Source organism: Phyllobates terribilis, unplaced genomic scaffold, assembly GCF_046119375.1.
Source record: "Phyllobates terribilis strain yellow unplaced genomic scaffold, ASM4611937v1 Scaffold_2__4_contigs__length_985480577, whole genome shotgun sequence".
In the NCBI taxonomy this organism is placed as follows: domain Eukaryota; kingdom Metazoa; phylum Chordata; class Amphibia; order Anura; family Dendrobatidae; genus Phyllobates; species Phyllobates terribilis.
The window spans coordinates 949,176,090-949,198,158 of NW_027362762.1; the positions used below are offsets into that span (position 1 = coordinate 949,176,090).

At 47.4% G+C, this 22,069-nt stretch overlaps 1 protein-coding gene across 3 annotated transcripts in view; it reads right to left on the minus strand.

Annotated features, from left to right (window-relative positions):
• Window positions 1-21,106, minus strand: part of LOC141239432 (cell surface glycoprotein CD200 receptor 5-like) — a 32,571-nt gene extending 11,465 nt beyond the window's left edge. For all 3 annotated transcript variants that reach the window (XM_073668538.1, XM_073668537.1, XM_073668539.1), the window contains exons 1-3: window positions 21,004-21,106; window positions 16,425-16,721; window positions 8,709-9,005 (exon numbers count right to left, since the gene is read on the minus strand). In XM_073668538.1, coding sequence (XP_073524639.1) covers window positions 8,709-9,005; window positions 16,425-16,721; window positions 21,004-21,073 — 664 coding nt within the window. In that variant the 5' untranslated portion in view covers window positions 21,074-21,106. The remainder of the gene's footprint in view (window positions 1-8,708; window positions 9,006-16,424; window positions 16,722-21,003) is intronic.
• Window positions 21,107-22,069: the final 963 nt, after the last annotated feature.

Here is a 22,069-nt window from a genome sequence, read left to right on the forward strand (position 1 = left end):
TTTTCCTGGGGGTTGGCCCTCTACCCCAGGTTGTGCCCGTTTAAAGAACAGTACCTTGCCATATGTCCGGGTTGATTGCAGCGGCGGCAGATGGGTCGTCCGTCCTCACTGTATCGGTCACTGGGTCTTCCTCTGGCCGGTGGGGTCCTCCTTGGTCGACGCCACGGGATGTCCTCCGGTCCGGATGCCAGCTGGATCTTCCCTGGGGTGGAAACCTGTAAAGACTGCACAGTTCGGGTTAGCGCAGCAACGCTCTTAGCTAGCTCTTGGACCTGATGGTGTAGGTCTGGAGCCGGGTCATTGTCCAAAGCCTGCGCATCAGCTCCCACAGGCCCTGCTGACAAGGGCGCCGCCTCCTGGTAGTAAGTGGTAGTGGGGCGTCTGTGGGTCACAACGCCACCTGGTGCCGGTTCTCGGAGCACCCGGATGGCTCTGTCCTTGAACTGTGCAAAGTCCAGATGGGGATCCTGTAAGGCCATTGCCCGCAACTGGGTTCGGTGGGCATTGCAATATAAACCCTCTATAAATTGTTCAGTCAACAGCCTGTCCTCGTTTCCCACCCCATCAGGGTCGGTCTGCTTTATGGCCCTCAGGGCCTCTTGTAGGTTTAGTGCATAGTCCCTTATACTCTCATGCGCTCGCTGCTTGCACCCGTAGAATCTAAGCTTAATCTCGGCTGAGGTGCGGGTATCAAAGGTGTCCTTCAGCCGGGTTAGTATCCCTGCGACAGTCTTCCTCCCAGGTGGCCAGGATTTTACTTCCCTTTTGGCTGCCCCGGTTAGTTGGGCCACCAGGATGCTCACTTTTTGCTCTTCTGTGAGGGGGTACACCTGGAAGAGGCTATCCAGCTTTTCTCTAAAGTCATGCAGGGTATGTGACTCCCCTGAGTACTGGGGTAGCCAAGCTGCTCCCGGGATATAGGGCATGGTGAAGGGCATAACTACAGCAGCGGTAGCGCTGGCGGGGGTTGAGGCAGTGAAGCTCTCCTCCGTATCCGACATCTTCCTCCCCCCTAGTGGACCGTGGCCTACCTTGCGATGATCCTCTTCCGTAGGCCGCGGCTCCGCAGTGGATCGTCAGGGTTGAGGACCTTCCGTCGCGCTCCTGTGACGTCGGCGTCTGCTGGGCTCCTTCCAGGACCTTACGCAACGTCCGGACGTGAGGCGGGGCTTCAGTTCTCGCGCGCTTTCGGAGTCCACGCCCCTCTTCTTCCCGCGCGGCGTCCTCAAGATGGCGTCCAATGGCGGGAAAACTCCACGGATGGCGGGAAGAAGGTCGAAGATGGTGCCGGATGGCGGGAAAACTTCGCGGATGGCGGGAAGAAGGTAGAAGATGGTGCCGGATGGCGGGAAACCTTCACCACTGGTAAGTTTGAACAGTCTTTTTTTTCAGGCACGCAGTACCCGGTGGTTGCGGGCACGAAATCCTGCCGACTACGCCAAAGTTGACGCGCCCCTGGGCCTGTGTCGCGCTGCGGTGCGCACGCGGGAGCTTACCCGGAGCCGGATCCGTGGAGGGTTGTAATCTCGTGGCGGTGACCCGGTCCGTGCCCAGGGAGTCAAACTAGACGGCAGTCTATTAGTAGTAAATAGTTGATGACTACGCCACCCGTTGAGTGCAGCCAGGAAGCTGCTGCTGCAGGGCAGACCGCTGAGGCCGGTGGTAGGATTGTGCAGCGTGATAGTATAACCCCCAACGGGAGGGGTATGGTCTCAGGGCAGCCGACGTGGATGATGGGGGTAGCAGGAACCACTCAGAGACGGTACGGTGTAGTTCAGGGTCTTTACTGGTAACAACGATAGACCCTCCCGGAGTACTTGCTAGCGAACGGGGCCTGGTCAGTCCTTGAGCAGATGGGATCTCCCCTGGCCAGGCGTAGTTGTAGGCCTCCCAAACTGACTGTACTCTTCTGGCTACCTTGCTAGGAGCTGATGTAAGTAGCCTACGTCCCTGAGTGTACCGTGTGGTGCTCACCCGTATGGCCGGTGACTCGGGGCCTTCTAATGGCTTCCGCTCCACGATGGCGGTGCTGGTCCCACGCGTGTGACCGTGCCTTCAGGCTTCTGGGCCAGAGGACCTGAAATCCCCTGCCCGACGGATTCTGCTGCTGGGTAGAGATTAGTCCCCACAGCCTCGGACTCCGGGTCCGGTAAAGAATCTTCTTAGTCAGGGCGAGCTCTGTAGCTGCCAGCCCCTGACTCCTTGTAACTCTGCTGTTTCCTATGCTGCTTCTCTTCTCCACTCTCCTTGTCTGACTCACCCTGCCTCAGCCCCGGGTTTATACAGGGGAAGTTCTTCCCCTCCCAAGACTGGGCAGGAGGTGTGGCATGCACAGGATCCCTGACCAAAGGACCTCCCACCTGCTCTCAGACATAATATCTCTATCACTGTGGCAACCAGACCCCTGGGGTGTCACATATGCATGTGTGAGTAATGTATGTTTCAGTGCCCATATACAGTAGGTGTGTGTAAAAAGTTTGTATGTTTCTTTAATGTGTTTATATCGTGTATATTTGTGCGTAACATGTGTATAACATTGCTAACACTTCAGAAATGTCCAGAAGACTCATGGCAAAAAAGGGAGGGGAAAATATGATGGGTGCCACATCTTTTTTAATATTGTACTCCCATGTCCAGGCATCGGGACTTTTTTTGTGCTGGTATCCAGGGTGCAAGAGGATTGTTAAAAATGTGATATATTCCATGTGTAGTCTGAGTTATGTTTTTTTGGGGATAGTTTCATCTGGGATCTACAAGTATATTTAGAAAGAGTGTCATCTGGGGGTCTGTATTAGTTCAGGGGTCTGTATTTATTTGGAGGTGTAGGGCTTGTATTTAGATGCTCAGTAATCATTTAGAAGGTATGGACTTTGTTTTTTGTTTCGGAGGTCATGTCTAGGGTCATCTGAAGGCTGAGTCCCCTGCCTCATTAGATTTTGTATCCAATAGAAAGTCTAGCACAATGGGACCACATTACATTCTCCAGCACTGACTCCATTCCTGGATGAAAGGTCATAAAAAACAGAGCAGGATGCTCCTTGTGAAATGGTATAAGCATCCTGCAACAAGGATTGTGGCCAATCCGGGCTGACCCCCGAAAGATGTTGATATTGAGATTTCATTACTGTAGTATGTGTAAAGCAGGTAACCGGATGCAACGCACAGATAGACATGAGGCAGGAACAGTCAGAGAACTATTTATTTCCCTTGCTATTGCGGGAAATTGCAGTAGTTAAGAAACAGTTAAACAGTGTAAACAGGGTAATTACAAGTAGATTATACAATGCAGAACATATAATGAGTTTTAAAATACAATTAGAACGGCAGAAAAGTCTGTCAGGGATTATACTAGTGGTCCTCTGACAGGGGTGATAAACCTGTCTCGGTGGGAGCTACTACGTTGGCTCCACCTGAAGTAAAGGCCCTAGTGGGGGTCGTGGGGTTGTGCCGCTAGGCCGTAAGTCCCCCTGACAAAGGCTACCAATGCATGTTGAGCCTCCTTTTATCCAAATGACCCTCACCCTGTCTGCTGTCCTAGCTTAACCTGACCCCTGTACTGTACGTCAGTGCTGGAAGCGACAGGCCAGGTCACTTGTGTAGTCCTTCTATAACCGCAAGCGTTCTCAGGGGTCTTCAGTGCTTGACCAACGACGGCTGTCTCTCGGATCTGGGGAGAAGGTGGCTGGGCTCCGGATCTTGACTGGCGTCGCCAGGGTTCAGTATTTTGACCGGCGCAGGTCTGGGATTCGGGCCTTGACCGGCGCAGTCTGGACTCTGAGTCTGGACTGGCGTAGATTGGGTCCTAGGGTCTTGCCCGGCATAGTCCAGGCTCCGGATCTTATCTGGTGTCATCTGGGTCCTGTCTGCAAGCAGCTAGCACCCTGGCACACGCTTTCTGCTGTGGCCTGTCACTCTGGCTGCAGAGTCTTCTCCTGTGCACATCTGAACCTTGTGCTCTCTTGGTACCAAAGCCTCCTGCAATTTGGCGCACAGGGCTTTTATATCCAGGAACTCTTGTCATGAAAAGCACCTGACCAGGTCTGGCACAAGAACTCGTTCCTCCTGCAATTCTTCTGGTGCAAATTAGTTCTGCCTGGTTTCATCCAGCCAGCAGATGGCAGTCTTTCCTCACTAATGTCACATCATGCAGGGACTCTTCAGAGGCTCCATCTTTTCCCCTTACATATGCTATACTAATTCATTCCCGTATGTGATGTTTGATGCAACTATTCATGGCATTGTTACTCTTTGCAAATCATTAGGGAAAAGTTAAAGAAGTAACATTGCAGGCACAGAATAAAAATAAGAGTTAAAGTTAACCAGATCTGCAGTGGGGAGGAGTTTCTGGAAGTAAGAAGAGAGTTACTTCCTGGTTAGAAGAGTCAGCAGTTAGTAGCGAAGTGAAGTCAGTCACAGGGAGCGTGACAGACTAGGCCACATACTGGGTATGTGTGCAAGGAGGAGATTTTCTGAAGTAGCAAGCCCTGTTACTGTACTAGATAAAGTAGAAGTCTGGATTTTAATACAACCAGATCATCCTGGATCCTGGGAAGAGGAAAAGACAAGAAAGGAGAGCTCAGCTGTTATGATTATGGCCAGGAGCCTGGAAGGTAGAACTGTGGGTTTTTGAAGACCCTGGACAGCTAGTGAAGTGGGGCTGAAGAGGTAATGTGTAGGCCGGACCTGAGAGTGTTAGTGATCAAGACAAGACTTGCAAGGCCAGGGCATAGGCACTACTGAAAGTGGGCTGTTGTTAGTGAAGGATAGAAAGTGGAATGGTCTTTTCTAGCCATACATGCCATATTGCTGAAACACTATTAAGTGATGTGACTGTTATGCCTGTGCCTCTGCATAGAAGAGAAGATGTGAAAATCAAGCTTTGTACCTGCTTCTGTGGCATCCCAGTACCCGTTCTACTACTGCTAAATGAGACAGTTGTAGTGGGGTACTAGATTTGTTCCATTGTGTGTACTGAGTTAGGGGATATAATATATTGCATTGTAATTGTACTTTCCTGCCATCTGCTGGCCAATGTGTGTAAATGAAGTAATGATTAATCTCCACACAACAAGCTGCCATACTAACAGCTGTGAGGAGCCTCCCAGCTCAGGCCACACTCTGACTGAACACCTGTACAGACCAGTTATGGGAGACTCCTGCTGCCTAACGGAGATAGAGAAGAGACTTTATTCTCTCAGAGAAGTGTTTTCAATGCCAGTCTACGCTGACGGGACCATTTTTCCTCACATAATCTTCTTCACAAAAAGAGTGAAGTGTCTTCCAGTCAGGAGAAAGAAAGCTGTACATGGACTCTCCTGCTCTCTGGTTACCCTGATCGCTTCTAGCCAGGACCAGATCCACATTGCTGCCACGCCACCGACTTTGCTTAAACCTACCCCCTGCGAGAGGGAACGGTGGGCTAAAACTGTGAGCACATCCACACTTTAGTGCGTTTTCCACAGAGAGCCAATCTGCGAAGGTCCCTCCATCAGTGTAATATTTCTTGAACTGTGCATAGCATTTCCTGTACCAGCAAGTGAAGAGAACTCTTCTCCAGCCGCCCTGAGAGGCCATAACCTTGCTTTTCTCATGCGGAGAAAACTATTACTTTCGTATGCACAATATACTGTGAACTTTGCCTGTAAGAGAGACTGTACCCCGTTACCGCCTTCAGTAAAATTGTTATGTTTACAAGTTCACCTGCGTGTCTGGCTGCTTGAGATTGCACAAACATCATGGGCACTCCAAACCCTGCACCCAGACACCACCGCTACAGGAGTGCCCCCGGGGGGTCCTATACCATCCAAAAGTGCCACCTCCCGCTTTTGAAATTGTTGTGGACACGAGGGAAGTGTTGAGGGGTTCAGCGACCCACTTCAGCTACCGTGACATCATTATCTGCTGCCAGTGAGCCTACACACCCCTGCTGGCCCTTCTGCAACATCTGACGCCTCCCCAGCGGCCCACCACACTACCTACTGTACATATGTTGCATCAGTTACATCAGTAACGTGCAACTTATTTTTACAAAATGGACTGAATCTTTCCTTGCTATTGCTTTACTTGGGAATTGGATGTTTCGCCCCCAGCAATTCGCCCCCGGGTACATTTTGCCCCCACACATTTCGTCCCTAGCATTTGGCCCTCAGGATGTTTTGCCCCCGCACATCTCACCCCGGCACGTATCGCCCCCAGTTCGAAACTTCTGGGGGCGAAACGTGCGGGGGCGAAATGTGCGGGGGGCGAATCTTCCTGGGGGCGAAATGATAGGGGCGAAATGTGCGGGGGCGAAATGTACCTGGGGGCGAATAGATGGGGACGAACTGCTGGGGACAAATTGCTGTGGGCGAAACTTCCTATAACCGCTTTACTTATGGGGTTCCGGAGTCATCTGAGGGGCTGTGGCCCAAGCTGGAAACATGAGCAGCAAATTACATCACACACAGAGAAACCCAAGTCACTGTTGTTGAGGTCAAGACAGAACACCTTGGCCAGTGTGACCCTTACATGCACACTCCTGCACAATAATTGGTTTCTAATAATATAGATATGTGAATTTCCACTTCAGAGAGCAATAGGCTTGAACTCTAGTGCCACCTATTGTAAGTAGCAATCCTAAAAGCCAATATTGACCTTCTAACGAACCTTACCACACGACTTAGGATAAAATCCAAACCACTCAGTTTGCATGCATGTATTTTCTTGTTTTGGGGTTTTTGCCTCTTATCAGTGCAATGAAAGATGTCTTATTTGGCAGGATGGCAGGCCTCTGACTGGCATCTAAGGGGTAAGGTCTGGTTAAAGGTCCAATATTAGCTTTTAGGATTGCTACTTCCAGTAGGCAGTACTAGAGATCAAAACCTCTTTCTCTCTGGAGAGGCAATTTGCATATTTAGTTTCCCAGAGAAGTAATGCATGGCCTATAAGTCTCCTCACACAAGCATGTGACCCTCCACAAGGAAGGATGTAACTTCTGTAAGGCAGCGCTAGTCATCATCCTGGGGGATACTCGCTGCGCCGGGTCAATTAACGCACACCAGCCATATTTTCCAATATTTCACCAACCAGCAGTTTATTAACCTTCATAAGCTGCTGATCACACAGTCCATCTTAGTGGCTCACCGGCATATTACACATATAATATCCAGGAGCCCTGCAACTAGCAGACAGGCCCTCTTGGCTCCAGTTACATCCCTCAACAAAGTCACTTATATCAATGTCCACATCAATGTCCATATCAAGCAGTGTTTTACCTTTGAGGGGTTGTAGCTGCTTCAGTCCGCTTTGTCCCGCCACCACTGTGGCTCTAGGGCTTACCACACGTGCTCTCCAGCCCTTATCCCATCCAAGGCCACTGGCATCTCTCATACGCACAGATCCAGGCTCTGCCTTCCAGGACGCTTATTTTAGTAAGCCTCTGGCTCTCCAAGGCTTACTGGCATCTAGTCACAAGATCCAGGCTTCACCTTCCAGGAGTCCCCAGGCCTCTCACTCACACACGGTGTCCCACACACACAGGGAACAGGCCTCACGCCTCTCTCACCGGAGCAGGCCTCATGCCTTTCACACAACACACCTGTCTCAAATCACCCAGGGTTTATATATCCTGTAGCACACATACACACACAGACAGGACCTTGCTGATGTCACAGTCATGTGATCAGACAGACATTCTGTGCACACAGGATCTGAGCTATGTCACAGTCATGTGACCAATCACCTGAGGGAAAGGAACATGTTCAGCCAAAATACACACTGGATCATTACAGTAATGCCGCTGCATTACACTTCTTAGAACCCTATTAAAATAGAGGTACCCTTTAATGATAATTAGAAATTAACTGAACATGCATTTTTTTTATAGAGATTGATAGTGGGTCCTCAAAACTAATAGTATAAAATGGAAAGGGGAAAAGGTGTGAATAGAAAATAAAATATAATATTTATTGAAAATTACTCTTAAAAATAGATAATTGGAAGAACGTGCATTAATAAATGCATACAAGGTCACCATCAATAGGTAGTGAGTGACCCACAAAACCCAGTCAGTAGTGAGGTGGGAAAATCACAGTGGGAATGCCTAGCCCAGTCCCTTATTGTGGTGGCCTATGGCTGTATATTCTACACATAAATGAGTCCAATGACAAATAGTTGGCTTGGTATGGTCCACTTTTATAGATTATATCAATGAATCGGAGCAAAAATTTGAGCTGTCAATTTATCCAACAGGCATAGATTATTCATATGCATATAAATTATATCCTGCATTAAATGTCCGATCCATATAATCTAATAGTGCCTATCAAAGGGCTCATATACCATCTCACTTACACCATGATGTAACAAATACATATGTGCACCTGAAAGAAAATTGCATCTGGGGAGCAACACAGAAAGAACATATCAACTCCATGCAGATGTTGTCCTTGTTCAGATTGAAACCCAGAGACTTGGCACTGCAAGGCAGCATGGTGAACCACTGAGCCACCAAAACCATGCCTCGTGCTGACACTGAACCTTAAACTGAACAAATCAATCACATTATTTTACATTGCCACTTCTTTTTTGTCGGTAGAAGAGACACATGCAAGAAAGGAAGGAGGGACAAAAAAGGAGACACATAGCACGGGAACCAAGCCACAATCATTAGACCCTCAACATGCCATCAATGACAGCCACAATATTTGATTTTATAGGATATTACTCACCTAATACATTTAGTAATGTGTACCTAATGAATGTGCCTTTATGATTTACAACTTCACAAATATACATCCCTTCATCATATATCTCAGTATTACTGATGGTCAGTGATGAGTGATTACTTCTCATCCTTGGGCTGCAGGAGCTGTATGACGTTGTCGTATTATTTTTCTCTGTTTTATTCGATAAAACACAGGATGAATTATATAGACGAAGCTTCCATGTAACTGCTAGTAATGTGTCTCCGGGATCAACCTCACACTTCAGATGAGCCGTCCGGCCTTTTCTCGTGGTCGCCACATCTGAAAGTCCGAGAAGAATTTAAGAACGTTGAAAAAATAGCCACTCCTTGTCCAGATATGACACCAATACCCAAATTGGTGTGACTCTAGAAGAGCATGCACCACTAGATGCTGGGGTGGCAGGTCAACAATCAAAAATGTACAAGTCCTTGTACTTAAGGAATCACTCCATTTAAGTTTTTATCCTTTTAATACTGTATATTGCAATCATTATATTATATAGCACTTAGTACTTAAAATTGCTCATTTTGCCCTTCTACCTAGTTAATTCTGCTCTTTTCCATTTTTCCATTAGGTCTATAATATCATGTGGTTAAAATCTAACTAGCTGAATCCTTCTAACTAGCTTTATATAGAAATAGGAAGTATATTTGCATGCGTCATCATTAGAACTGCAATTCTTAATCACTGCAAAGTCCCTGGCAGCCAAGCTCCACCTTCTCTTCAACTTCTCATAGGTCAGTTTGAAGATTTGACTTGGTTGTTCCTCTCTATGCTGAGATATTGTCCATTCTTCCCGATCAATATGCCGGTAGTTTCTATTGTCTTTGTTTTCCTTTCTTGGTTTGCTCCTCTCCAGGTGTTTTTCATTTTGCTGTTTTTGGTTTGTCCTATCACATTCTGGGTGGGGTTTTATATGTCCACCCTTCACTGCACTTCCTTGCTGGCTAAACTCTTCGTGGATGTGTGTTCAGGAGGAGTTCCATCTCTTCAGCAAAGGGGTTTACCTTGTTTGATAATGTCCAGTTGTATTCTTGCAGTGCGTCTCTTTGCTTTCCCACAAGGCACCTTTTCATTGTACCACTGTACAATTGGAGGTTATACTTGTTGTTTATTTTTGGTTTTCCCTAACTTTCCCTCTCTACTCTATGTGTCTTAGTTTCTCACCTTGAGTTTTTGTATCTCTCTTTACACTTTCCTTTCCCCTAGTTGGCAGTGTGTTGCATCCTCCCCTCTGGTTCCTAAGGAATTGCTAGAATCCCCTTAACGACCTTTTGCTGAGATAGGTCCATGGTGGTGTTTTTAGTTATGTGGCTACGGCCTTTCTAGTCTGTACAAGGACCAGTTTTGTGTAGGTGCAGCGTTTCCCATGTGTGAGTGTGTACATGTTCATAACACAACTCCTGACCTAGCTGCTCCGCTCCTCCCCCTATCAGGAACTTTGCAGTGATGAAGAATTGAAATTCTAATAATGACTCATGCAGGGAAACGAGACTTCCTGTTATTACCTAGAGCTTAGATGGATTCAGCTGGTCTGTTTTTAATCACTTGATGTCATAGACTTAGTGGAAAAGAGAAGAATTAACTGGGTAGCAGGGGGAAATTAGCAATTGTAAGTACACAGTGCCATATAATATGATTACTGCAATATATTAAGAGGATAACAAATTTGATGGGGGTGCATCTTTAATACACACATTATGTCACAATGCAATTTCACAGATGCTCCTATAAAGGAAAATATATATGTAGAGGGGAGCACACGGTGCTGCTACCATCTGTAACATACCTGGCGGCGTCCTTGCATGGTGGTCCATCTCCCACTGTGCAAGAGGGCGCACTTGATCTCCTGTCCAGAATGTCTCTCTGGCTTCCCTCCATGCTGTCTGTTTGTGTCTGTTTCTGCTGCTTAAGGGCGGCGCCCGATCACTTCCTGCCTTTTGTACCTGCTGTGGGTCACACCCCTTGTGCGTCCTCAGCCTATTGCTGTCTGTCACTTGGTATATAGCTCAGCAGCTCCCTTCTATCCCTGCCTGAGCATAGTGTTTCCTTCAGTGTGTGCTTGCACTCTGAAGGTGCCAGGTCCCGTCTCTTGTCTCCTGCTTTTTGTATCAGTTCCCGTGTCTGAACTGAGTCCTGTATGTCTCCTGCTTTGCGGTATCAGCTCCTGTGTCTGAACTGTGTCCTGTATGTCTTCTGCTTTGCGGTATCAGCTCCCGTGTCTGAACTGAGTCCTGTATTTCTCCTGCTTTGCGGTTTCAGCTCCCGTGTCTGAACTGAGTCCTGTATGTCTCCTGCTTTTCGGTATTAGTTCCCGTGTCTGAACTGAGTCCTTTCTGTGTTCTCTTGTCTGTCCTGTCTGAACACGCTCCTAGCCTGTTCCTCCTGCCTTCTAGGGGCCGATTACCTAGACCCGCTCCTGTATCTTGTCTGTCCTGTCTGAACACGCTCCTTGCCTGTTCGTCCCGCCTCTCTGGGGGCAGTATTCCCAGACCCGCTCCTGTATCCCGCTGCAGTGTCGGTCTCCTCCGTACACTCAGTTCCAGTCTGAACTCTCTCCTATCCTTTACCTGTTTTTGCCTCTATGTCCGTTCCCTTCCTTTTTCTGCAGAGTCTGAACTCGTACCTAACTCCTGCCAGTTGTCTCTGTACTCCCGTTTGTGAGTTTGTGGTCCACTCGCTACTTCACTGCAAGTACCCTGTGGGTGTCTGGCTCTGTCTTTCCCTTCCTGTCTGTTCCGTGTGAACAGAGCCCTGTCCTCCCTGCTCAGCCTTGTCTGCACTCTAGCCGTGCTTGCCTGTACCCCTTTGCCTGTATTGTTCCTGTGTCCCGGTGTGTACTGGGTCCTATCCCGCCTGTGTTCCTACCTGCTAGTGCCTCCCTGTCTGCACTCTAGCTGTGCTTGCCTTTACCCCCCTGCCTGCATACCCGCCTGCCTGCATACCAGTCGTGCCTGCCTATACCCACCAGTCTGTGTGCCAGCCTACCAGCCTGTTCCTGTATTCCCCTGTGTGGGTCAACAGCCGTGTCCGGGGTCTGTCCTGGAGTAGCACCTGGTCCCTCTGCTCGGTTCCTCCTTGGTGCACTGGCGTCGTATGCCGTCGTGCGACCCTGGTCGGATCGGGTGAATACCTAGTCACGCCCCTCCAGGCATTCACTCTCCGGCACGGTCCAGTGGAATCACTACCAATCACACGCACACGCCGCTTAGCCCGGGCGTGTGCATAACAGCATGCTCAGGCCATGGTTCCCGTTGAGCCCCACGGCCTTCGCTCTTTGAGAAGTTTTTCCAGCGAATACATGCATTAAAATAAATAAATAAATTTTTTTTCCCCCCTTTAGCTGAGTTCCAGGCGAATTACGCACCCGTCCAGATGGATCTATCAGCCCTCGTTCCTGCGGATCCGCCACGTTACTATGGGGATCCAAGACAGTGTCGTGCATTTGTGGAGCAATGCATGCTACACTTTAAGGCCTACCCTCTCTATTTTCCTTCCGATTGGGCTAAAGTGGCCTTTATGATTGACTACCTAGCGGGTGATGCCTTGAAATGGGTCACCCCCCTATGGGAAGCATGGGATCCTGTCATCCTTGACCTGCAGGCCTTCCTGGTGGCCTTTCGTATGGTCTTCGAGGACCCTAACTCTGAAGCCCCTGCTGAAGCTTCACTTCCCAATATCCCGGAGCAGCCCCGACGGGTAATGTGTGTGGGTAGCGCAATAGTCCTCCAGCCCAATGAGACTACTGCCCACCCAGAATCCTCACAGGGTGACTACGCTTTCCGGAATACTTCTCTCAACCTCAAGAGGCAGTCCAGACGTGCTAGACTTAGAGGCAAGCCGTCACGCCAGGGTCTGTCCTCCCTGAGACCTCCTGACCCCAACCTTGAAGTCCCTACTGAAGCTTCACTTCCCAATATCCCGGAGAAACCCCAATGGGTAATGTGCGTGGGTAGTGCACCAGTTCTCCTGGCCGAAGAGACTTCTGCCCATCCAGACTCCACACAGGAGAACTTCCTGCACCCGGCATCAGATGCTTCTTTCTCTTTAACCGGTGTGCATGTCCAAGGATGCTCCAAAGCTGTGGTTACCTCAGAGTCTGTGCACCTCTACTACCTGGCGGAGGATCCCCTGTTGCCTCCTGAACCCTCCGGGATACCACTCGATGACAAATGGAGAGAGACTTCTCTACACCCGGTACTCAATACCTTGTCCGCTTCGTCCTGTGAGCCTGACAATGGGTACCCCAAAGTGGTAGTTACCTCCGAGTCTCTACACCCCTCCGACCAGGCGGAGGATCTCCAGTTGTCTCCTGAACCCTTCGGGGTGCTACCTGGTAGCGAAAGGACAGAGACTCTCCTATACTCTGTACCTGATACCTCGCTCGCTTCGTCCAATGAGTCCAACCTAGTGTACTCCGAAGCAGAGGTTACTCCTGAGTCTCTACACCCCTCCGACCAGGCGGAGGACCTCCAGTTGTGTTCAGAATCCTTCGGGGTGCCACCTGGTGGTGAATGGACAGAGACTTTCCTATACTCTGTACCTGATACCTCGCTCGCTTCGTCCAGTGAGTCCAACCTAGTGTACTCCGAAGCAGAGGTTACTCCTGAGTCTCTACACTCCTCCGACCAGGCGGAGGACCTCCAGTTGTGTTCAGAATCCTTCGGGGTGCCACCTGGTGGTGAATGGACAGAGACTTTCCTATATCCTGGATCTGATACCTCGCTTGCTTCGTCCAGTGAGTCCGACCTAGTGTACTCTGAAGCAGAGGTTACCCGTGAGTCTCTACACCCCTCTGACCAGGCGGAGAACCGCCAGCTGTCTCCAGAACCCTTCGGGGTGCCACCTGGTGGTGAATGGACAGAGACTTTCCTATACTCGGTACCCGATACCTCGCCTGCTTCCTCCAGTGAGTCCGACCTAGTGTACTCAGAAGCAGTTGTTTTCTCTGAGCCTCTGCACTCTTCTGACCCGGCGGAGGACCTCCAGTTGTTTCCTGAATCCTCCGGGATACCACCAGATAACAAAGAGACAGTGACTTTTCCTCATTATGTACCTGATAACCCGTCTATTTCTTCCTGTGAGCTTGACAAGATGTACCTCGAAGCAGAGATTACCCTTAAGTCTCTGTCCCCCTCCAACCCAGTGAACGACTGGTCCTCGAATTCCCTGCAGAAGATTCTGGCAGGCCTGAAGAAGAGGGGGCGTAAGGGGGGAGGTACTGTAACATACCTGGCGGCGTCCTTGCATGGTGGTCCATCTCCCACTGTGCAAGAGGGCGCACTTGATCTCCTGTCCAGAATGTCTCTCTGGCTTCCCTCCATGCTGTCTGTTTGTGTCTGTTTCTGCTGCTTAAGGGCGGCGCCCGATCACTTCCTGCCTTTTGTACCTGCTGTGGGTCACACCCCTTGTGCGTCCTCAGCCTATTGCTGTCTGTCACTTGGTATATAGCTCAGCAGCTCCCTTCTATCCCTGCCTGAGCATAGTGTTTCCTTCAGTGTGTGCTTGCACTCTGAAGGTGCCAGGTCCCGTCTCTTGTCTCCTGCTTTTTGTATCAGTTCCCGTGTCTGAACTGAGTCCTGTATGTCTCCTGCTTTGCGGTATCAGCTCCTGTGTCTGAACTGTGTCCTGTATGTCTTCTGCTTTGCGGTATCAGCTCCCGTGTCTGAACTGAGTCCTGTATTTCTCCTGCTTTGCGGTTTCAGCTCCCGTGTCTGAACTGAGTCCTGTATGTCTCCTGCTTTTCGGTATTAGTTCCCGTGTCTGAACTGAGTCCTTTCTGTGTTCTCTTGTCTGTCCTGTCTGAACACGCTCCTAGCCTGTTCCTCCTGCCTTCTAGGGGCCGATTACCTAGACCCGCTCCTGTATCTTGTCTGTCCTGTCTGAACACGCTCCTTGCCTGTTCGTCCCGCCTCTCTGGGGGCAGTATTCCCAGACCCGCTCCTGTATCCCGCTGCAGTGTCGGTCTCCTCCGTACACTCAGTTCCAGTCTGAACTCTCTCCTATCCTTTACCTGTTTTTGCCTCTATGTCCGTTCCCTTCCTTTTTCTGCAGAGTCTGAACTCGTACCTAACTCCTGCCAGTTGTCTCTGTACTCCCGTTTGTGAGTTTGTGGTCCACTCGCTACTTCACTGCAAGTACCCTGTGGGTGTCTGGCTCTGTCTTTCCCTTCCTGTCTGTTCCGTGTGAACAGAGCCCTGTCCTCCCTGCTCAGCCTTGTCTGCACTCTAGCCGTGCTTGCCTGTACCCCTTTGCCTGTATTGTTCCTGTGTCCCGGTGTGTACTGGGTCCTATCCCGCCTGTGTTCCTACCTGCTAGTGCCTCCCTGTCTGCACTCTAGCTGTGCTTGCCTTTACCCCCCTGCCTGCATACCCGCCTGCCTGCATACCAGTCGTGCCTGCCTATACCCACCAGTCTGTGTGCCAGCCTACCAGCCTGTTCCTGTATTCCCCTGTGTGGGTCAACAGCCGTGTCCGGGGTCTGTCCTGGAGTAGCACCTGGTCCCTCTGCTCGGTTCCTCCTTGGTGCACTGGCGTCGTATGCCGTCGTGCGACCCTGGTCGGATCGGGTGAATACCTAGTCACGCCCCTCCAGGCATTCACTCTCCGGCACGGTCCAGTGGAATCACTACCAATCACACGCACACGCCGCTTAGCCCGGGCGTGTGCATAACACCATCACTCTGTGTGATAAGGACTGAGACTGGAGTGTGTGCTGCAATGGAGGATTTTCTGTACTCACTGTTACACTGTCCCCTGAACCAGGACTGACAATGACTTCAAGCAAGACAGGAGATCGTAGATCCAGGTTAATATACTTACTTTTACTGTACAATTCTTCCATACACGGCTGCAGTATACTGATCAAGAAAAGTTCTTTGGTTAGTGAAGCCCCCTTGGTAATGTGCCTTTCCAGTGTTTGTTCTCGTCCCTTCCTGAGACTCAACATCTTCTACATCTTCTGCGACCCGGCTGAGAAACTCCCCTCTAGGGAAACAGAGGCCTCGCACTGAGCACCTCTAACAAGCCATGAGCCTAGGACATTGCCAGAGTCCAGATTCTCTCTCAAATGTGTCCTCATTCTGTTCTGATAACTTGCACTAGTAAAACACTTCTTCACTGCTGAAACTGCTGATGAAGTCTGCTTTCCTATCTGCTCAGTCGTCCTCCACACTCCGTTTCTCTCTGTATATGGAACAGAACCTACCCCAGTTCTGTGCACTCGGGTCTTAAACCCAGAACTGAGGTGACCTGACACAGGCCTCCCCTAACAACAGGCGTACACTGCCTAATGCTCCTCACTACTCACTCTCCCCCAACTAGACTGTCTGTAACCAGGAAATGATTTTCTATAAAAACCGCTCTAAGGCTGTAATTCCTCCCAGCTAATGATGTAACCCCTGTATTAATACCTAGTGTCTAAGCAGTGTAATGTACTAAATCCCTATCTCTATTGTATGTTTCCCCCTACTGGGCAGACCTCCCACATCCCAGGGACAGCCTTAGGCAAAGCCTATAGGAGCACTGGCATACAATAATCGTCAATAGGGATTTCACACAAGAAACACTTTTATCACATAAATAACCATTAACACATATTATTAACCCCATCTTCAACTCGACGTCTTCATCGCCCAACAGCCCCCTACATATACATAACAGCCTTGTAGAAAAAGGAACAACTTGCATTTTCACTCACCTAAAACTTGAAGGAAAGAAGTTCTGATGAATGTGCCTTTATCATTTACAACTTCACAAGTGTACGTCCCCTCATCAGATATTTCAGTATTGTTGATCGTCAGTGATAAATGGTCATTTCTCATTCTTGCGCTGCAGGAGCTGTATGACGTCTTTGTATTATCCTTCTCTATTTTATATGATATTACACAGGATGAATTATATAGATGAAGCTTCCATGTAAATGATAGTAATGAGTCTCCGGGATCAGCCTCACACTTCAGAACCATAAGTCGGCCTCTTCTTACCCTCACCACATCTAAAAAGTTAGAAAAAGTATTGGAAAGTTGATAAGTAATCAGTAGTTCTTAGGGGTATAGATGAGAGATCAGATTGGCAGTGCAGCCTATGGTGCTAGGGAAGGTAGACCATTACCACCCATAACCAATGTGACTATTTCTGTTTAAATGTCTTTACTGTTGTCTTTCTTGTTATTGTCTAGAGTGTATATATATATATATGTGTATATATATATATATATATATATATATATTTCAGTTTAACTGTAATATTTCTAATGTCACTGCTGCATAAACTAGAGAGCCTATATAAAGAGCTGAAAGCAGAAAGCGAGTCAGGGTGAGGCTGAAACCGGAAAGCAGTTTGGGGACCCTTCTTTCTGATGAATGGATAGAAATAGGCCAGAGATATGAAGCACTTTTCAAAGAATGGCCTGACAAATCAGGACCTTCAGAGGATTTAGTAAAGGATGCTGCAACTGCATAAATGCAAATAGACTCTTCATAAGGAAGAGGACTTGATCTTTGGTGCCACCTATTGGATTTAGCAATCCTGTAGCAATCCTAAAAGTCAATATCGACCCTTTAACGAGCCTTGTCACACAATAAGATGCCAAACCAGAAACTCCATTTGCAGATACGTGTTTAGGGGTGTTGCCCCTCTTCAGTGCAAAGCAAGACATCTGATTTCTGTAGTAGTCTTCCATTGTAGCCCCTTTGAAATACACCTGCAAAAATGAGAGTTTGTGGCTCCGGAGAACAGTGAGCTGTATTACGAGCAACAGGCTTTATGTGTGTTGTCTGTGTATGCACAGTATATCATAATGAAAACATATTTCTTGGTGTTATAGTCTTGTGGATGTGCTGTGCATTAGCTATGGGTAGGTATTTCTAATTGGAACCCCCATTTACCTGTAGAGCTGTGAACAGTAGTTTTAGTTCCAAGGCTAGGAGGTGTGATCTTGCCCATTACTATAATGTATATAGACTGGAGGTCAGAGCAGAGTTGTCCACTGTGAAAATATCAGTGGGCTGGAGGTCTGCAGTGGGTTTGTTCATTGTAAAAATATTGGTAGGCTGGTGGTCCAGAAAATGGGGTGCAAGGGGCCTAGTCATTGTGGTATCACCAAACAAGGCTTGTAGAACATCACTGGGAAGCAGATGGTGAGCTGACTGTGGAATTGTTACCAATTTAGAGTAGAGCACTGGGGTAGGCTTAGCTTCAGGAAGAGTGAGTTGACCATATTGACAATCCAGAGAAAAGCTAAGGTGGTTTGGACTGTATTAGACTCAATCTTACGTAACCCACTACTACTGGAAAGCTAGTAAAGTTATTTTTTGTGTGTTTATTCTTGCTAAGTCATGTTTGCCAACAATTCACTGAAAAAAGGACAAAAATCAACCAAACCATCACAGAAAAAATAGCAGCAATACTTGCAATACCATGTCCTGACTCAAATACACTACTAGAGGCAGCAGGTCCCCCATGATAAAGGCGGGGGCTGCATAGGAGCAAAATACTAATAAAACAATCACTTACTAACCCACCAAACATCCGTGGGGTGGCTGCCTAGAAGGGCTGCCTAGAAGGGCTGCCACCAGGAATTTCAGGGCTCCGCGCACTGGCAAAATTTTCAGGCCCCCTTAAGACTCAGCCCAGGCTCCACCCCAGCTCCGCCTCCACCCCTCGAATCTTCCAAAGTCCCATCGCCCACCCTTGGAAAAACTCCACTTCTGCAACATGTCCTCACCAATCACACATTAACAGCTCCTCTTGATCAACATTGTGAGTTCCTTATGATAAAGGTCATGGGGGAGCTGCAGCATCCTGTTGCGCATTTGTGTCTGGTCATGGTATTGTAAGCATGGCTGCTATTTTTTCTATGATGTTTTTTTTTAAGTCATGTTTGCCAATTGAAGACAACATTGACCTGCGGTCTTGTGAGATAAACATTGGTCTGCCTGGAATTGAAGTCTTTGTGCGTGAAAGACTGTTGAAACGGGTTTCCAGAATGTTCAAGTGTTCTGCGCTACCAAGTGTAAATAGCAACTGACAAGTGTAAGAGCGTCACCTAGAGCATATTGCAACTATTAAGTATAAAAAGCCATCTATTGTAATCTTCAAACACAATCATACTGTGCCTTTATGACTATCACTCGTCATGTGTATTGTGACATCGCCTGAGGCACAAAATTACTATTCCAACCAAACACAGACGCTCGTGGCACCCTTTGGCGTAGCCAAACAGTTCAGTGCAACTTGCCATATGTTTTTATATCCCTTTTATTTTAGTTGGGGGACTCCAAAAGTAGGGGTTCCCAAAGCTAACTTCCAATCTTTGTCAGCAAAATGAATCATTCTCGACCAATGCCCACTTGGGGAGCTGAAACAATTAATTGAGTTGATGATGACTCTATTAGGATCAAGACACCTCGACATACACTAGAATGGACATCCTGCAGAATGAGGAACAATCATCGTAGGCGTGAAGTCTATTTGTCAGGGTGTATGGTGTGGTAAATCATTTTGACTCTAGGAGCATGATTTTATCTAAAACTTGAGACTAGGGTAAACCATAAGGGGTGAAAGTATCTATGAGAGATGGAAGGAGGAAATCTCCCTAATCCATGGAAATGCTCAGTGATATTGAGCATGCAAAGTATTCCACTCTCTGGAACTCTGGATGAGTTTTATGGTTGTAGAGAATCAAGTCAATACATGAAGGTCAGTCATAGGAAAAGGGGAAGAAGAACAATCCATTGTCTTCTGTTTATCCTCTCCATAAATCTACCAAACCTAACCTAACCACTAGATGTTGGAGTACAGAGTACTATGAGCAGGAGAAAGTATTTCAGCGGCTGCACTGGTAGACAAATTCAGTAATTTGCCCCAGGAAAAGGTAAAATTACCCAAAGCTATCCTGACAAAGAATAGAATGGCTATGCATAGAGATCATAAATGTAATAATGGGATTAAGGTGAGAGCTATGATAGCCCGCCTGACTGCATTGTGCCCCCATTGGTGGAGGTGGGGCAATACTGTGGGCTTGTTATCAGGGCTCGGCCTTGGCCAATTATTTCCAGTGATGGGAAATCTTAATTCTTCAGCACAAGATATTGTGGACAATTGTAGCTTTTGACTTTGTGGAAACAGTTTTTGGAGAAGATCTTTTTCTTTTTCTCAAGACTATGCCCAGTGCACAAGGTCCATAAAGACATGGTTGGGGGAGTTTGGTGGGAAGAACATGACCTCAACCCCATCCAACAACTAGACTGGAGATTGTCAGCTCGAACTCTCCCCAACATCAGTGCAAACCTGCAGACAGGCAGCAGGTGTTGTATTCCATGAAAATCTACGATGGATTTCATAGTGGCACCCCATCCATCATTACCCCCACACTCTTAAAAAAGAGTGAATCCACAGATAATGTAGACAATTCACACTAGCTTCTTCCATATGAACCTCTTGTAAGACGGTCACATCTATATAATGAGTTTTCTCACATTTAAGATCTAGGGCAGGTTGGAGACATACACGTTGCACCAAAATTGAATGACCCTGTCCTCCTGATCTTACCGTTCTTCACTAAGATACAGGATGTCAAAGACAAACTGAGAGTAGGTGCACACAGAGTCTTTTTGCTGAGGTTTGGAGTAGAAACTCAATGTCAATTCTCCAAATCCTCCTCAAAATGCAAAACCTTCTCAAAAATTTGGAGTTTCTGCTCAGTTTCCTATCTAAAAACTCAGTAAAAAGACTCAGTGTGAACATAACCTTAGTAGTCAGTGTTGGCAAACAGATTGTGCATTTTAATGCCCTTAGTGTACATACAAGAAAACAACTCAGCAAGGAAATCGAAGACGTTAAGTTGTAAGTTGTCCATTATTACAAACTAGAGATGATCGAAACAATTGTAAAGAAATTGATTTCGCTATGAATTTCCACAATATTTCAGATTTTAACAAATACAAATTTGGGGAGATTCCACCAATTGGCTGACATTTTGTTAAATTCTGTTGGCCAAAAAGAGTTATAAAATAACTCCTCTTCAGCCTTCTCCTTCTAGGTTTTCTGGCAGATGCCATTGCTGTATATTCCTCCCCAGGAAGACGGGGAGCGCGATGCGCGTCATTAATATAAATCTTGAACTAATTTTACCTATATCGTGTTTTTCTTCGACCATCAGAAGTGTAAAAATACTTTAGCAGTGATGCGGCTCAAACTTTTGACCAACTTTTATGAGACTCAGTTAAAACTTGTAACCCTCGCTACTATATTCTGTAATGATAGAGAAGACTTACCTATGGATAAAGCTCCCAGGTCCAAGACAACCAGACCCATGAGAAAACTTACTGATTGCAGATGCTCCATTTCTTCATTCTGCTGTGGGAAGAAAGAGAAAGCCGAAATAAAGAATTATTTTTATAATTGAACTTCCTGTCCAGCCAACTTTCTGTAAGACTTATTACGATTATATCCTCTTTTCACTTTCCTCATTAGGCTACACAGAGTATTGCTAATATTATTCAGAGATTAGTAAGGATGAGACAGTGTTAGAACTGATGGAATATCTCTTTTTTAATGGGTGAGGGCCCCTCTCATGGGATCGGCTGAGTTCCTCAGATACTGAATATTCCATAATATTTGGATTATAGTTGTAATGAGTAGCGCTAATGTGGCCAGCAAATCCTTTGATGTGCAGGTATAGCATGTGGCAGTGAAGGAGTGAGGTGCAGCACCAATCAGATCCGAGGTATAATGAGTTAAACGGTGGAGAAAACGCAATAAATTGTTTTGTTGGTGCGCCTTTCAATTCTTGTTTGAGGGATTTCCATCCATTCTTCCTTGGAAAATTCTTATAGTTCTGTGAGATTCCTGGGGCGTCTTGCATGCACTGCTATTTTGAAGTCTAGCAACAGATATTCAATGATGTTCAGATCGGGGGGGGGGGGGTTCTGATTTGCTTCTCTAGCAATCCTATCAGCAGCTTTCAATGAAATTTTGCTTGGTCTTCCAGACCTTATCTTGACCTCCACTGTTCCTGGTAACTGCCATTTCTCAATTACATTTTGAACTGAGGAAAGGGCAACTTGAAAACGCTTTGCCATCTTCTTACAGCCTTCTCCTGCTTTGTGGCCTCCACCATTTTCACAGTGCTTGGCAGCTGCTTAGAAGAACCCATGGCTGCTGTTTTTAGCACAAGGTTAGAGGAGGTTTTATAAAGCTGGGAAATTTGCATCACCTGGCCTTTCCTAACGATGATAGTGAACAAGTCATAACCCTAAAAGGCTAATTAAGGTCTGAAAACTTGGTCAAAGTTATCTGAGCACACAAATCTTTAAGAGTGCCCAAACTTCTGCATCGGGC